This window comes from Diadema setosum, chromosome 7, assembly GCF_964275005.1.
Source record: "Diadema setosum chromosome 7, eeDiaSeto1, whole genome shotgun sequence".
Lineage (NCBI taxonomy): Eukaryota > Metazoa > Echinodermata > Echinoidea > Diadematoida > Diadematidae > Diadema > Diadema setosum.
Window position 1 is genome coordinate 8,514,538 of NC_092691.1, and position 18,002 is coordinate 8,532,539.

Sequence of the window (18,002 nt, forward strand, 5' to 3'; positions counted from 1 at the left end):
CATATATCATATCAATACCTTGCACTAGAGAAGAAAATAGTGTATCAGAATATGATGTGATGACATCCTTAAAGTACTGCATTTAAGATGTAAAAATTATGCCACCATTGATTTTGCTTTGAGAGTGGCTTTTATTCCTTTGCTCTTTTCATATAAGAGAAAATTAAACATGCTTGAGCAGTTTATAATCAGATCCTATAGGGAAGGAAATTAACCTGCCCTGTGTAAACTGTATTTAGTGGAAAAATGCATGTAGCTTGATGAAGGCATACTCCTTGTTGATATTCAAAAAAATAAAGATAAGTTTCTCTTATTCTTTTATCATCAGTTTTCTTATTGAATGCATCTTCAAACCTAAAATTTATCATGTTAAGACGCAGTTATTAAAATCACGATCGTAAAATAGTAAGTGATGTGTTCATGGTAACAATGGTTAATATTCAACCTGTCCAACCTGGTCAACCAATGAAATTTGTTTGTCTTGAAGGCTGAAGGTCAGTTTTGACGACGGTGATGTCCGAGTGGTCAGTGCCAAGGACTTGATCATTAAGGACTGGCTATCCGTTGGTCAGAGTGTGATGGCCGAGTCAAAGGATGGATACAGCTACCCTGGTGAGTTTGGTATCGAGAAGAATTAGCCAAAGTGGAACATTTGGTGATCTTGAAGAAGTTGAATTTGTGTACAGGGAGCTCAGAGAAATTAAATTATGTAGTGCACGCTCATTTATTGTAGTGATTGTATAACAATTATTCATAAAGTCTGTTCTCTGCTGGTTGTATTACAATTTACAGATGTTTTGCTGTATAACAAGAAAAATCAAATTTCTTTGATGTTGCCATCACTGAATAATGTATGGCAGAAAAGGATGATCTTCAAAAGTGCAACAGAAAGCTTTCATCCAGTGGGGAAAAGATATGAAAGTATCACTACAAAATTAGCTTTCACCTAACCTTTATATTTGACTGGCTAGATTTCATCCACAACTGTGCTTCCAGTGATCCCAAGCATCACTAGAAAGGCAGCGATGGGGTGAAGAAAAAACTTCTTCGACTTCAGAACATTCACAGTAGTGGATACATGCCAACCTGTCAATTATAAACCCTGGTTGAAGCTTAATTTGGTTGCGATATATCTTCAAAAGTGTGTATAATTGTACTTCAGATTACTATGTGTGTTGGAACTGACAGCCTTGTGTTTTTATCTCATTGTTGGAAAGATGGAAGGGTTGGGGGTTTGTGAAATTTTTGGAAGGTTAAGCTCTCTGCGTATCCTATAAACTAAACTTTTAGACGTGAAAAAAGTGCATTACATCAAACAGATACATGGTTCTGTGCAACAAGTGTCAGTTGTGTATGTACAGTAATTGTTTGAAATGATTTAACGCAGTCCATGGCAATATATTAGATCTTGGCAAATAACTCTCTGTTGACCTTTGTCTGCAAGGGAATTTCAAACTCAAGAAGTGATTAATATTAATATTTTGCAACATGTTTTAATTTAAACAATGTCTGAATACAGACCTGTGTGTCCACTCTACTATAAAGCTGGTAAATCTTTTTTTTTTCAGTTGCGTGGGATTACTCTCTTGTTTATTTGCTTGTTCTGCAGGTCTTGTGATGGGTTACTACCGCACAGAAGCGGGCTCTGACACTGGCTATGTCGTAGAGACGGACAGTGGGGAAACTGCCAGGTTGGTGAGATGATTCACTGCGAATGTTGATGGAGACTAGTGTATGTTTGACATCATTGGTTTTGTGAATGAGAGCTGAGATGCAGAGTACATTGCAATGGCATATCGTCGCTGGGGTGACAAGACCTTGTATCTGCAATTTTGGTGAAAATGACTTTTTTGGATTAATGGTCAAATAATGGGTTAAGTGATGTCCTGTCCAAATCCCAACTGTCTTACCCCAAAAATAAAGCCACCACGGCATGTCAAAGGAAAGGCTTTCCCATTCGCTACAGTGCTTTGGCCGCCATGTTTTTTGGCTCTCCTGAACATTTGACATTTTGTAGATACGAGGTCTTGTCGCCCCAGCGACGATATGTGACCTGAAGTGACTGAAATGACCTGAAGTACAGGATTTCAAAGAATGTAAAATCTTGTACATTTTGTACCATTGTACTAGGAAAAACCATATGCTATTTTGGACATTAACAAATGTGGTAAACATGATTCTTGAGTATCACACAGAAGTGGCAGCCGTGTTTCAGGAAAGAGTGAATGGTTGTACTATAATAATATTGTATTGTAGCATTTCTTTCGTATTTTTTTAATCAATTTTGTGGTGTAGCAGTTGTCTTCCAATCAGGTTTTGCTTGATTCTTGGTGCACAGGTGTAATCTGAATTCTTTACCTCTCACATACAGCAAGGGGTATAGCTTTAGCTTTTTCAGAACTTTAAGCGTGAACAGTCCTTTATAAACTCCCCAAGTGCCCCCTGTAACTCCTAATGATGCTGCAGTGTGCAAGGCATCGCAGTTAAATTCCCAGGTGATGAATTGTATGCAGGTATGCCAATGGGTAATTTCGCGCATGCAGCATAATGTGTGCTTCCACTGCAGCAGAGCAGAGGAAAGAAATTCAACCGGGAGCTCATTTGCTAGTTTGAAATAAATCCTTCCTGCGTGTTCCACATTTGATTCCCCTGTGAATCTTCATGGATGTTCCCCCGTGTGACTAGTGTGAAAGGGGTGTTTATGTAAGCACCTCAATAGTCCCGTGTTTGATTGACGCCCCATGAAGTTTGTGACAGTGTTGCTTGTAGTTTGCAGTCAGTGAGGAGCTTTATTTCAGTTCCTGATACTCATTAAATATCATTTACCGGCAGCTTAAGAGAAACAGAATGTCAAACAAGTCATTTTTTTGTAAGTGTGAAACACCTCAATTTACGCCATTTGTAGTCAGTGAGCTGAAGAGGGTCAATGAAGACCTCTTTTTTACTTCTCATTAGATACCCAAGAACCAAGGTGATTCTGTCCAAGGACCAGGCAGCAGCACTCATGACCTCTTGTACCAGCAGCACGGGTGTTTCAGACATCAGTCTTGGTGAGCAGGTCCACACTGTAACAGTTCAAAGAATGTCATGTTTTCATCCAATTTTGATCTGTCATTATCCCCTCTCTGTCTGAAGGAACAGTTCAAATACCGTAAAAGCTGTAATTTTCGGATACAGATATTTTTGCAAATGGGGAGGTCACTGACATTTTTGCGAGAAGTTCTTTGCACGATTTGACACCAAGGCTGTCGTGCACTTATGCCTGTCCATGCGCTCCACCACTTTATGGAATCAAGGTGGTGATTCTATTTAAGTTTGTGGCTCAGCAGTGATTTGTGAAATCTGCAAAAATTAAAACATCTTGAAAATAATAGCGCTTACAGTAGTATTCCTGTCATGTCCAGTTGTGACTCATTAGTCCCTTACACTGCTTCAAGGAGAAGATATGGAACTTTATTTCCACATTCATTGGCCTTGGTTAAACAGAATGTCAAGAATGCTGAAAATGACATCCAGTAGTTATCTGAAAATAATTGTCAGAAGGCAAAATGACACACAGTACAGTACACCGATATGTTTTTTTTTTTTTTTTTTGAACACCTACACAACATGTACTGTTTGTGAAATTATGGATTAGTATTTGCCTTTGAAATAAATTCATAAGATGTTTATGTCTTTTGCTCTTCTGCATGAGAGTTTTACTACTGTGTTTGCAGTGATTCTAAATGAAAACAAAGTCATGTATTTCTCATTCTGTTACTACAGTTCGCTATTTCAAATTGTCCTGATTCACACAATGTTAGCTTGCAGTATTGTCTTTAGAGAGCACCATTGCGTTGTTCGAAAAACAAAGAAATAAGTGACTGATAGGAAACGTAATAGACAGAAAAGCCTAAGAAAAGAAAAGTCTTCAGAAAGAGAAACTTGGTTCAGAATAATCATGTTCAGAGAGATGGTACAGCTTGCAAAATGTTGTGGTGACTTTCTTTCACTGGCATCTTTATGCTGTAATGCAGGAAATTCTCTTCTGTCAATCAGTGAACTGTCTTTACTCAGACTGCAAATCTCTCCGCTCTCTTCAACAGAGAACCTTGTCGACGGCCCAAGGCAGAGAAGCCGGTTGCGCACCGTAGCCGGGCGGGGTGTGTCCCGCACACCCAGCAAGCTTCTCACCAAGACGAGGTCCCCCACGGGGGCCCCTTCCCCAGCTGTCACCAGATCCGGTGGGAAACGAAAGCTCCCTCCCCCGAAGGCGGCAGACTCTGGGGCCTCGCCGAAGAAGAGAGTGAGACAACTACTACCAACCACCTCAGGTGAGGGCGCTCATTGTGTATCCTCTGTGAAGTACATGGAAAACATGTTAGAATGAGGTTGCCAGGACTGCCAATTTTACTTTGCCTTAACTGGCTCCTTGTTGGAAATGTACTCAAAGAGCGACCAGGTGAATACAGTAATCAAAATGGAAAATCAGAGCAGCGTAGTACACCATGTTAAAAGTGATACCTCCATGTAAACAAGCTCATTTTGACAGGCTTTTCGTGCATTTTCATTTGTTTCTTTTCTGTGAAATATTCTCGAATGATCTCTGATTTGACTGTAGCTGTAATGTGAGAAACAAGTTTGATACTTTTGAAGAAATTAACGCTTCTTTGCGCACAATGTACCTGGTAAATAGGAAATGATATATGGCTCTCTTTTTTTTTTTTTTGTCAAGGAGAAGTTGATCCCCAAACATGACATGATGTAGTCATAGCAGATGCAAAATATTCTCAGGCAAAGGTCAAATTCAGGCACTTCAATTGGCATTGCCAGTGATAAAATTAATTGTGGTCCTTGTCTCCCTTCCCTCACAGCTCCCTTGCTACTTCCTCCATGGGATGCCTTCATCCTCCTAAATTTTGTGACAGTTTTCTCCCCTCAGTGAGATTTTAACATCCACTTTTCCCACATTGTTCCCAAAACAGTGGTAGCCAGCCCAGACCTCAGCAAGCAAGGGGGCCAGCTCCGACGCTCTCCCCGCAAGCGCATTCCCCCGGCAAGCCCAGGCAAGAGTACTGCGGCTGGTCCTTCCACCAGCTCCCGCAGCCCATCCACTCCCAGGACCATGGAGCAACTCATGGGCCCGTTGCCTAGCAACGCTGCCCTCTTCCGGGGAATGGCCTTTCTCCTCACGCAGGGTGAAGTCGTACGGAGGCCAAGAGCCTTGTTTGATTCCAGCACCAGCGAGAGTGAGACAGAGGGTAGGTTGGAGCTGTAGTTTGACCTTGATTTTGTGATGTCCTCTTGTAGTACTGTTCCTAAGTTTTATGTTTTTGCAAAGGGCAATTGGAACTCGTATTGATTTTATGTCATCATAGGACATCTGATTGAAAATTTGTGTAGAGCTCCTTGTCAGGCAGTGACATCAGCATCACTGCCTATTTGAGTACTCTAATCGTCTTTTTCGCATCATTAGATTTTCATAATGAGCAGCTCAAACACACATTCACGGGTTCTTAATTCTTATGCTTCACAATTGTCTATTATATTTTTTTCTACCAATATACACAGAGAGTCAAGATGATACTCCATTCAGCAAGGATTATGCCAGGAGGCAGATTGAGGCTGGGGGAGGGGTAGTCCTCAGGGACTTTGACAAATCCCAGGTGAGATATCTATGACTTCAGTGTAGAGGGCGCCCTTCACATTCAGTCACGACTGATGTTGCGGCAAGTTTTGAGTAAATACAATGTAGATACATTGACCAGTTGTCATTATTATAGGTTTTCACATCCAAATTCACACTACTGTAAGTGCATGCAAAACAGAGCAATTCTTTGATTTCACACATAGTGCATGAAAAAAAAAATATATATAGATGCATCATTCAGCCTTGCAGATAGCGCAGCCAAAATCCCCAACTGACATTCGTATTTGCATTAGGGTGACCAAATTCACCAGGTGGCATACAATTTCATGCATAGTACAACCAACTTTGCTTGTGGAAGCCCCTCGAGCTAAGTTAGAACATTCAATTTTTTTCCAAAGGCCATTCAGTTATACAATTTGTGTAATCAATTCAGCAAATGTGAATTTGTGTGAAACCATTTTGTTTTATAAGTTTTCTCATAGTTGTATCTTTTTCCACCTAATGAATTTACTTTTCTTTCTAAAGGAGGGGGTCATTAATATCATTTTTTTGTCTGAATGAAGTTGCCGAATGATAACTGTTATTTATCAGATGGAGAATTGCAACTGTAAATTTCTATTAACTTTTTTGGGCAATGAAGTATAAAATGTAATGACTTTTCCCCTCTGATAAATTCATATGCTATTTTTCATTATTTATCTTTGAAAATTGTTTTTCTCAATGTATTTTGTTCTGGCCATGCGCACAATCTCTTCAACTATATGTAGTAGTCTAGAGACATGAATCATGATTTGCCTTTTATCGGCTTGAATCGTTTGACCAAAGGGTTATTTCACAAGTCGCAAATGTTTTTTGGTCACTATACAGGGATGCCAGTGTTTCAGGCAAAAGCCTGAATTCAAACCCTGGTAGTAGCAAAATTCAGGTCCTTTCGTGTCCAAAACTGCAGCTTCATGTACAAAGTAGATGCATTTCAGGCCCTTTCTTTCATTCTAACTGACATCCCTGATTTTATCTCAGCAATACTGTATACGCTGAACATTCTGCAAGGTTTTTACTTTCATAAATTTCAGGAATTCAGGTGCCATAGGCAAATTTACAAATACACCCAAATATTAACTCTGATTCCGACATGAATGTGATGTGCATGAATGCATTTCTCCGTTCAGTACTGTGCTCCACAATCACGAATTTAACCACTCTCGAAATTGTCAGGAGGTCCCAGTTTGGGAACAATTGGACTCACTAAACATAATGCAGTTTACAGTATTCAAAGCTCCTCTCCTGGGTCCCGTTGCATAAAACTTTTTTAGCAACCTTAAAAAATTCAGGTTGGGATTTGCCCAACCTGAATTTTTTAAGGTTGCTAACATAAGAATGTAAAATCCGTTGCATAAAAACTCTGGTTGGGAGCTTCCAACCAGAATTTTGTGATTTCAACCGGAAAAAAATCCGGTTGGAGTTTTATGCAACGGGCCCCTGTTGTGTGAAACAGAAAAACAATGTAGGTAGAAATGTTGATCGGTATGTGACACTTGGATGTGCCTTGGTTTCAGAGCTGTGTGTTAGCATTGCTGGATTTCCAGATGCTGATGCCTTTGATGACATGATCATACTTGGATCACCTAATCAAACATCAAACATGTAGAATCATTAGAATTATATTTAATCCTGATGAGTTTTACATTAAAAAAAATGTGAAGGGAAATATTACCGATATTTTTTTTTTTAAAATTTTATTTAATCATTTGATTTTTGATTTAAGAAGGACAAATATTACTTTTTAATATTTATACCCCCGCCACACTTAGTGTGAAGGGGGTATATAGGAATCAGCGTGATGTTGGTCGGGCGGGCGGGCGGGCGGTCTGTTGCAAAATATCGCGTCGGGAACTACTCCTACATTTTAGAAGCAATTTAAATGAAACTTACGGTAAATGATGATATTGAGGTATAGATATGCAAAACATGTTTTTTGTGTTTGTTGGACAATGCGTTGCCATGGTAACCATAATTTTACAAAAACCTTGTGGATTGAATAACTTCCGTAGTATTTAAGCAGTCAATTTCAAAATTTGTATCTATGATGATCTATAGGTGTAGTTATGCAAGACACTCTGTGTTTGTACTTGACAAAGCGTTGCCATGGTAACCGCATGTTTTCTTCGAAATCTTGTGGAGTGAACAACTTCCACAGTTTTGAAGCAATTGAAATCAAATTTGGTAGGCATTATGGCCTTGAGGCATAGATGTGGAACACATAATTTTTGTGTTTGTCGGACAAAGCGTTGCCATGGTAACCATAATTTTACCAAAACTTTGTGGATTGAATAACTTCCACATCATTCAAGCAATTAAGGTCAAATTTAGTATGTATGATGATCGGGAGGTGTAGTTATGCAAGACACCAATGTGTTAATATAAGAAAAATGTGTTGCCATGGTACCCACTCATTTTTGTATCAAAATAAACCATTCAAGCTATGAAGGTCAATTTTGGTGTGTATGATGGTCTTTAAGTGTAGTGATGTTGGGGCAAAGCATGTTTCCATTTGCTGTAAGTTTTATACTCGGTGTCAACTCTGTAATTGTACAGTAAACTAAAATTATTCTTTTTCCAATTCGACAAGTGCACAAACTTGGTATTAACATCATTGCCCTCGTGACATCACATACTATAAAGCAACCCTAGGGGCGGGGGTATTAATCACCTTCAGTGATAATTCTAGTTGTGTTTCTTGTGTGTAATCATTCATTTGGATGAATATTGTCACACATCGGGAGAGAATAGTAGAGTGAAGTGTGGTTCAAAGTCCAATGCAATGTGTTTCAAAGTAATGCCACTTGATCAGATTTATGTATGCGTTTCTCTATCCAGAGGACCCGCTACAAGATCTACCTGGTTGCTAACACGTATTGCCGGACTAAGAAGTACTTCTTGGCGCTGGCAGTTAGCATGCCATGCATTTCACACCTGTGGCTGAGGGACTGCTGCCGAATTGTAAGTTTACTCCGTATGGTTGTCGCTATTTAGATGTAGATACAGGATAAGAAAGCCAGTCTATTTGATATTGGCATGATAGTATGGTAGCTCTCTCAGTAAGTCCCATGTGAAGATACTTTAAAATTACTGAAAATCTTATGTTGAGGTAACTTGCCTCTTATTCATATGTGGATGGAGTATACATATTTTGGGTCACATGATCGCATTTCAGCAAAATGCAGCAATCAGTTGACAGTTATATTTTTTTTATTTTTTATTTTTTTTAAAAGTCAATAGTATTCTGTGTCCTCACCATGGTACAACGAGTCTGAAACTTTTCTTGACTGTATTGACTTTTTTAGGGCAAGCTCCAGAACTACAGGGCCTACCTTTTACCTGCTGGAGAGAGCATCGAGACAGGTGGCATTGTGGAATGGTGAGATCATAAACATGTCAGCATTTTGAGCCATGATTGTGAAAGTCTTTCAGGACATTACTTACTGTTCAAACAGAAATTCACATTGCATTAAACTTTCATGATTTTTGTGTTTGTGAGGAGCCAAGATTTGTGAAAGCAAAATGCCCACAATTTTTTTTTTTCACCTAAACAGTGCATTGAATGCCAGTGGCAATTTGTGACGTTTCATGTCACAAAACAGGCTGTTGGCTCCAGTCTGTGAAAGTTTCATGTCACAAACTAGAAATGTCGCTATGGCGACTGGTATGCCTCCGCCATAATGCATGATTCTCCTAATAGGTCTATAGTACATGTGGACAATATGTGATTACATTTTCACAAGAGTGGCAAAATATTAAAATGACAAGTTTGTCACAAATTTGTTGAATATTCACCTTACTTGACCTAGGTTTAATTGGATGAATAGGAGAGCATGTATTTGGGGATTTAAGGACTTTAACTTGACTGTGACCCATTCCTAAGTTTATGCATTTAGTAATTTTCAAGGTAGGGAGAAAAAGTGCAATTTCTGTATTGAATAGTAAATTGATACCATTTCATCTGGCCTTTGACCCTAAGATTCATACAATAATCACTGTCAGGCAGAACATGCATAAATATGTAGTAAGTTTCAAGATAACTTGAGCCACTTCCGAAATATGGAGGAAAAAGCTAGTTCAGCACTTTCACATGATCTTTGACCTTTTGACCTTTGAGGCAAAAAAAAAAAAGAAAAAAAAGAAAAAAAAAAGGAACTTTCCAGAGAATCTCTATTAGGTTATACATGCATACATAAAGTGTTCAAAAAAAAAATCCGGCTGGCATTGCATAAATATGAGGGAAAAAGTAAACTTTATAAGTGTTGCCTTTGACCTTTGACCCCATGAACCCTAAATTCTCTATATAATCACTGCCAGTCAGTACATGTATATACACTATGTTCCATTAATATACCTTGAACAATTTCCAAGGTATGGAGAAAAAAGTGAAGTTTTAATATTTTTACTTGACCTTTTGACCTTTGACCTCATGACCCCAATCTTTCACCAGAGAATCTAAATTGGGTAATACATGTATAGACTAAGTTTCGAGAAAATATCTTCTGGCATTGCATAGATATGGTGGAAATAGTGAAATTGTACATATTTATTAAACCTTGGACCTTTTGACCTTTGACCTTGAGCATGTGCACCCAAAAGTTGATAGGCACAACTTCACCCCTAATACACATACATGCCAAGTTTCATTAGGATACCTCGAAAGGTTTTTAAGATACGCTGTCCACAAAATTCATTACGGACGGACGGAAGGACAGACGGACGGACGGAAGGACGGACGGACAACCCGAAAACATAATGCCTCTGGCACCACTTCGTGGCGGAGGCATAAAAAGGCTGCTGGCTCCAGTTTGTGAAAGTTTCATGCATTCACCCGCTGTTTAGGCATAGTAATGAACTTGTAAAAAGCTCACTTGCTGTATGCATGCTAGTGTTCCATAATTTGATCAATAACAGCATTGTTCAATGCATTAAACATGTGCATGCAGTACATATACACATATATTGTACATTTATATACTCTTTAACTAATTATACAACTGTAGATGTACAGGCTTACAATGATAATACACTTCTACATGGAATGTCAGATAACCTGTCTATGGCGGCCACCCATCTTTAACACCCTCTCTTTTCGTTGACCTTGGGTCGCCTCTATAGACATGTTTGACTGTAATATATGTCACAATGGCTTTGTGAAACACTGTCCTGGTCATGCTTCTCATTGCAGGAGAGGCCAGCGCTGCGTCCTGTCCGGCCTCAATGTGCTCGTCGTCTCCCAATATGATCAGGTGCAGTCCACTTGGCGATCCATCCTCATTGCAGCAGGCTGCAGCCTGGTGACTCGGATCCCCACCCATAATGAGCGCTCCAGGGGAGGTAAGTTTATTCCCCCCCCCCCCCCCCCAAAAAAAAAAAAAAAAAAAAAAATCCTTCCTAGTGATCATTCTTCTTTTTTTTGTGTGCATAGGGTTTTCCACCTGAATTTTAGCTGTGACTTTTTTTTTTATGTCACTGCTAAAGGAGCAATGAATGCTAGTTAGTAAGCAAACCACTATAATGATTGCTTGATTTCCCTCTAAAGGATTATGGAGTATTTAAAAAGATAAAATGCCTTGCATATTATATAGTGGAACGGCTGCTCCTTCCGGCCTGAAATAGACCCAGGGTCAAAGGTCAAATGCTGCGCGTGACAGAGTGTGTAATGAGTGCCCCTGGTGGTATCTGATTGGGTGAAGAAAATGAGGAGAGATGAGGCATGTCAGAATGAAAGTATTGCAAGGATAGGTGATGAATGGGTGGATATGTGGGGGAATCTCATATACTGTAAAACCAGAAACATTGGTGACTTGAAGCCAACAGCCTTTATCGTGGCACGAAACTTTGACGAATCGCCACTTGTATTTAATATGTTGTGTAGACACAAACATTTGCATGAATTTCACTTACTGTAAAAGTGGAAATTTTCACGGTGTTGAAATTTTTGCGCATTTCGCGCAACCAGAAACTAGCGCGAAAATAAAAGCATGGTAATATTTTTGCTCGCCATATGTTCCAGTAGCTGATGTCTTGATTATGCAGAATTAAAAACATCCGAAACTCTTCTTACCCTGCTGAGCGCGAAAAATTAGTCGCACGAAAGGAAATATCTACTTTTACAGTATATGAATCTTGGCTCCTTACGAAGATTCACTAGTCACAACAGTTTCACATATGTGAAAATTTGTGATTTTACATTATGTGATCATATTTTTCTCATGTTGATATTCTACTGATCTTAACTGTGATTGCAACCCTCCCCCCCCCCCATTATACCTGTGCCAGGGATCCCATTTGAGTGCGATGTGGTGGTGACCGACCCGACCTGCCCCCGTCACATCCTGCACCGTGCCCAGCAGCTGGCCGTCCCCGTGGTCTCCGTGGAGTGGGTGATGCAGAGCCTGATCAACGGCCAGCGCATGAACTACGGCGGTCACCCAAAGTTCGCCTGGGACTTCAAGGAGAAGCTATCCAAGTGAGCTTCTTGTGACAGGCTTTGCCAAAGAAGAGGTGTCACCCGAGAGAAGCATTTGCTCCTGCGCCCCGTCAAGGATCGACTTCCAGTTTGCCATCTGCCACATTTTGGAGGAAAGGGCACGCCCACGTTTAGGAAAATGTGATCCTTGAGTGAATGTGTACCGGTAATATCACATTGGAAGATACTACCTTATCACCTGTGATAAGAGTTTAACCTGGTTGACTTTGGCATGATTCAAGTGTTGTGGAAGACCAGTGCATGGTTTGAGCAAAGAAATAACTCACATTATAGGATAAAAGGAAAAAGGCACTCCTCTCTTTTTCTCTCTCCATTGTCATCAATGAAGAAAAAACAAATTTTCAATGCTGATATTACTCATCAGGCAATGTTTACCAGAAAACTTTATGGACATACCAATGGTTGATCTGCAGTCAAGCACATATTCCAACACCAGTATATACAATTTGTATATATGAAGTGAGTGACTGTAAAAAAGTTGTTTTCTTAGATTAAGGGTACGATTCTAATTTGATATGTGAGGAGAACTGGAAAATGTAATTTCCATGATGTGGGCCTCAGTAAATGTGCCTCTGAGAACCAAATGTCTAGCGTGATTGCAGAAGGAAAATGCAGCTGAGAACATGTGCCTGTACTAGGGAGGATAATGCAATAGAATTATTACTTCCGCCAAGGATGGAGGAGGTTAAGTGATCATTGGTGTTGGTTTGTCTGTTTGCAAAATAACTGAAAAAGTTGTGGACAGATTAAAATGAAACTTGCATGAAATGTCAATATTGACACAAGGAACACCTCATTCAATTTTGGAAGTGATCCGGGAATTTTATCGGATTTTATCGGATTTTTCATATTTTGGCATATAAGGTCAACAAACTTGGAGTTCAAGCTGCGCGTACTGGAGGTTTAGATACGTGCACTAAAGTACGCGCTCTGCTCGGGCAAGGCGCCGTGCAATGATGTAAACAAAAGGCTTTTATTTTGGAAAATTGCTGCAATAGGAGTGTAAGGATGGAAAAATCTCTTTGGGTAGAAATGAGTTGCTGGTTTGGTGAAGGTCTGTGCTGTCCGAGTGCTTTTCTAGTTGTAATTGTCATCATAGCATACGATAATGCAGTACCTTTGATCCAGTGTGAACAATGATTCATACAGCTGTATATCAAAGTGCTTTCTAATGCATTTGAATTCGATTTTGAAATGGTTGTATAGAAATTATCTGTCATATTATTATAAATGTACTAAAATTCTAGCAGCTACTGTGAGATTGATATTGCAGTTGAACTTTTTTTTAAATACAAATATGAATCTCACATCTAAAAGTTAAAGTGTTCTGAATTACTGGTAACATTAATACAATCAATCAACGAAATATCTCAAGTACAAATTGAAGTTTCATCAGTGGTTTGATGTATGTGTTCTGCTGGTAGGAACTGATGTCTTTCCTTCTTATAATGATATGTAATGTAATGCCTTGTGATGTTAATGACTAACAGACGCATAGCAATCAACAGCTCACCAGCTATTAAAGATAATTTGAATTTTGGACTTCAGGATCCTTGTAGTGTGGGGATTTATGGTTGGCCCGATTCATTTGCTGCCCACCAAGGTAAAATTGTAAACCATGAATATCACTGGTTAGCATAACTGGTAGGTGCATTGATGCATTCGATCATCCGTAATGGTCAACTCCAGTTTAGATTCTATGACTGTGTGGTTACTTACATGGAGATCACTGATAAGGCTGAACATGATTGGTTATGAGGATTCTCAAATACATCTGAACCAGGCAAGTGTCCCCGCATTACTGGGTCTTCAAGTTGGTGTGTCTGATTATGTAGGCAATGTTTGGTCGTAAATACATTTTAGTAAGAAAGAATGGGGACTATCTTACAAAGAGGTGTTGGTTATACAGTACATCTTGTTGAGTGCCTCATTCTGGCAAGTGACACACCGTGAAGCATAATGTAGATTTGCATGATTGCTTCAGATAATATGGAAAAACATCAGTTGTGATCATATCATGTCTAATCTCTTTATATTGTGCAGTCAGTGTACAAATCCAGCAATACGGTCCATCGCAAGTTCCTGACAACTGTTGCACAGTTGTGGATTTTATTCTGTATGTGGTCTGACTCTACATATTCTGGATAAATGTGCTGTGGTAAGCTCACAATTAGTGCAGCTAATTGAAGAATTGCTGTTAAATTGAATTACCTTCAAACAGATCATCATGTCATGTTTATTTGTCCTCAGTTCATTTAAGTTTTTTTTTTTATATATTGAAACTTAACCCTAAAAAGACTGGGGGGGGGGGGGGGCTAAAAGGCCCCCCCTCGACATTTCGCGCGATTACTCTGCAACACGCAATGCTCTCGCCGTGATGCTCTATGACTTTTTTCTTTCGAGTTTCCCGCACATTTTGACACCAAATTTGTGACGCCCGGGGGTACGGTTCTGAAGTTACATAACTTTTTGTACATGCACGTGAGGCCGAAAATGGCTCAAAAATGTCAATGCAAATTGAGTTTTTTCACATGGTTCATATAAATATGCCTATTTTTACTCTCAATGGCTAAAATTAATTTGTTTTAGGAGTATTATGCTTCAGAAAGTGTCTGCCACAAATTCTGTTAAAAAAACACAAAAACAAAAGGTTGAAAAAACAAAGAAATACATAAGAAATTCATAAAACAATAAAATAAATAAGAAATTAATCTTGATACCGATTTTTTTTTCAAGTACATTTGCTAAGAATGCCACAAAGAATAATTAGATCAAAAATGAGCACTTTTGGAGCTTTATTTACTGATTTAGATCAAAGAGTCTGATTTCTCGCATAAATTAGCATAATTAATCAAAATAAAATAAAAGAAGGCTATTTTGTAAAATTTAAATATACGATCTTGTAGATTACATCGCACACTACCATTATGCAAATTTCCGCGGCGATCGCGCGATCCACGGCCGAGATCTTAAGGGGGGGGGGGGGCCCTTTAGGCCCCCCCCCCCCTTAGGCCCCCCCCCCCAGTCTTTCGAGCTACCAAAATAGCCCAGTCTTTTTAGGGTTAATACATTCAGTCTTGGTTACCATGAAGTGTACAATTTCTTTTTAATGCCAGTAATTGCCAGTTATTTAGAGAAAAAAATGTATTGTAAGAAAGTGTTGGGATAGTTGCAAGATATATGTAGGAAAAGCTTGACCTCTTGTAAGTTTTGTGAACATCTTAAAATACACAATGATAATCTGTCTTGCCAAATACTGCATCATGTGCGGACGAGCATGGTTTTTCAAACATGCATCAGGCTGGAAGTGGAATGGTGTGGAATCATTGTCAGTAGCATGCCACACTCACAGACACCAGTAGCTTTACAGGCATGGGGAATCTTGAGAAAGAAATCTCTTGATGATAGGAGGCATATTTCAGATTTCCATGGTCAAGTTATGCAGTGTGTATACCACAGGAGAGTGGTTAATTTGCAGTCTGAATTTGCTGATTGTGTAGTAATGGATGGCCAAAGAAGTAAGTGCATGTATACAATACTACATATAATATTGTGTAATATAGTTTATACCATAACTACGCATACAGCAAGTTATCTGGCCGTCCCTTTGCATAATGCTGAAGGATTTTCCATTTCTTTTGGTTAATTACAGTCATGATTCATAGCTGTGGGCAATACCAGACGAAATACCAACATCTCTACGCCACGGGAATACAAGGAAGGAGTTTTATTTTTGGTTGCATTATGCTACACATCACAACACTTGATACTCATATTTTGTCATATTTTGTAAAGTGCCATTTTGAGATATTTCTATTGTTCATACACCTGTAGATAATTCTACTTGTATATTGTGTTCATGTGTGATTTTGTCATACTTCCACTGACAATGTTTTTTAGTTATTAATAAAATTTTATATAGAATATCAATACGTTGAAACAGGAAAGCTTATACAGTATAACCTTGCTTTATATCTGGTTTTCACTGCATCCATACCTAATTCACAGAACCCCCCCCCAAAAAAAACAAAACAAAACAAAACAAAACAAAACAAAACAAACAAAAAAACAAACAAACAAACAAACAAAAAATCAGACACACAGAAAACTAACATTTCCATGTATAGTAGCACATGAGACTGAAATAATACGCTCAACAAGATCAAATTACTTTCTAAATACAGTGTATTTCTTAGAAAGTTCCACATAAAAGTATACATGTATATACATATTGTACACAAAAATACATGTATTCCAGGAGTCAGTTTTATGTTGGTGAGAGGGTGATTATAGGAACAGCATCTATACAGCCATGTCTTGGTAAACTAAAGAACAGGAGAGATACTTAGTTTATGATTTAGCAGTAAAAATGATTTTAGTCTGCTAAATATGTACTTCAGACCACCATAGTGCATTGGACTCTTCACCTCCCCATAATACATTTTATGATATGGACGAATTCATTGTCTAATACAGTGCACTCCCGTTACAACGAACACGGTTATAACGAAATTTCGTTATAACGAAGTCAATCGTCTGGTCCCAAAATTATCACCATTAAAGTCTATGATACAAAATTCGCCTATAACGAACACGGTTATAGCGAAATTTCCGTTATAACGAAGTCTTTTCCGAGCGCCACAGACAAAGAAAAACAAAAGAAATGTGCTCCGTTATAACGAAATGCGAAATGTTTTCGAAAATATGTAGCGGAACAAGCATTACGTATAGCGTCTCTGTATGGGTGAACGCTTCACACCACTGTGTGTTGGCTCCTTGTGTCACGCACAGTTTCTGAGGGGAACTTGCGTTTATTATTGTAATACAGTTATCCCATCACATTTCACATAGCTTTCCAGTGTATGATGAGTATTCAGCAAACAGAATATGTTATATATACGTGGTTTCCTTGTTTTCGTTATATTGTATTTGTTCGGTTATAACGAAATTTTGTTATAACGAAAGAAAACTGCCGGTCCCGAGCATTTCGTTATAACGGGAGTGCACTGTACATGGGGTGACATACAAGTGATGGGGTCCGATAGCTGCAAAATGTGGAAGGAACAAATGCAGTGGATTTTTATCGCAATCTCTTTGTGGTCAGAGTTGGATTACTTGACCCCCTCCCCCCCAAAAAAAACCCCACAATAAATAAATAAAATGCAAAAAAGTAAAAACACTAAATAATGAAATGAAAACACTTTCGAAGAAGTCTTTTCTCTACACATAATCTGGAAAAGGTATGGTTATAGTCAAACTGTCACTGCAGAATGATCATATAAAATGACAGTATCTACGGCAGAATACGCTATACCATATCGCTATTCCTTCCATACCTGCTTTAAAACCGGCAAAGGTACTCTCTAGTAGAGAGAAACAAGAAAAAAAAAAAAAAGGGTATGTGATAGCAGACTAACCTCGAAAAGTCAACATAACAAGGGCAACAAAAAAAACCCGATAGATCCGCCCGAGAAGTCGAACGGCCAAAATACAGATTCACAGACCATACACGCTGTATAGCACATTACAGACTCGCTAGATACGAACGTAGAGGGCGCACTGTATTTGTCGGAATCCAACATGGATACCCCCAGTCATGTAAGTCACGTAGGAAACGCTATGCAATTGACACAAAATCCAGCCCATAGCTCGAACCCAGTCCCGCCTATCACTCTTGTGGAACCATCAGCAGTGGTGGCTTGGTTTATTCAAGCCATCCAGATGGCACTTCAAGAAAATACTCCGCCTTTTGGGGGAAGTTTGGACACGTCTATTCCGCGCTACTCCAGCACACCTGCGACAGCTACCCGCCCCAACGGACCTAGGGAACGGTCTACCCTT

The 18,002-nt window shown here is 39.1% G+C and overlaps 1 protein-coding gene across 1 annotated transcript in view; it reads left to right on the plus strand.

The window, feature by feature from the left end:
- LOC140230677 (uncharacterized) overlaps positions 1-14,441 on the plus strand; it is a 51,560-nt gene extending 37,119 nt beyond the window's left edge. Inside the window, exons 17-26 of the mRNA XM_072310817.1 lie at positions 488-612; positions 1,610-1,691; positions 2,956-3,050; positions 4,086-4,313; positions 4,965-5,240; positions 5,551-5,645; positions 8,507-8,629; positions 8,974-9,047; positions 10,857-11,005; positions 11,951-14,441. Of these exons, the coding sequence (XP_072166918.1) occupies positions 488-612; positions 1,610-1,691; positions 2,956-3,050; positions 4,086-4,313; positions 4,965-5,240; positions 5,551-5,645; positions 8,507-8,629; positions 8,974-9,047; positions 10,857-11,005; positions 11,951-12,144 (1,441 nt within the window). The 3' untranslated portion in view covers positions 12,145-14,441. The remainder of the gene's footprint in view (positions 1-487; positions 613-1,609; positions 1,692-2,955; positions 3,051-4,085; positions 4,314-4,964; positions 5,241-5,550; positions 5,646-8,506; positions 8,630-8,973; positions 9,048-10,856; positions 11,006-11,950) is intronic.
- Positions 14,442-18,002: the final 3,561 nt, after the last annotated feature.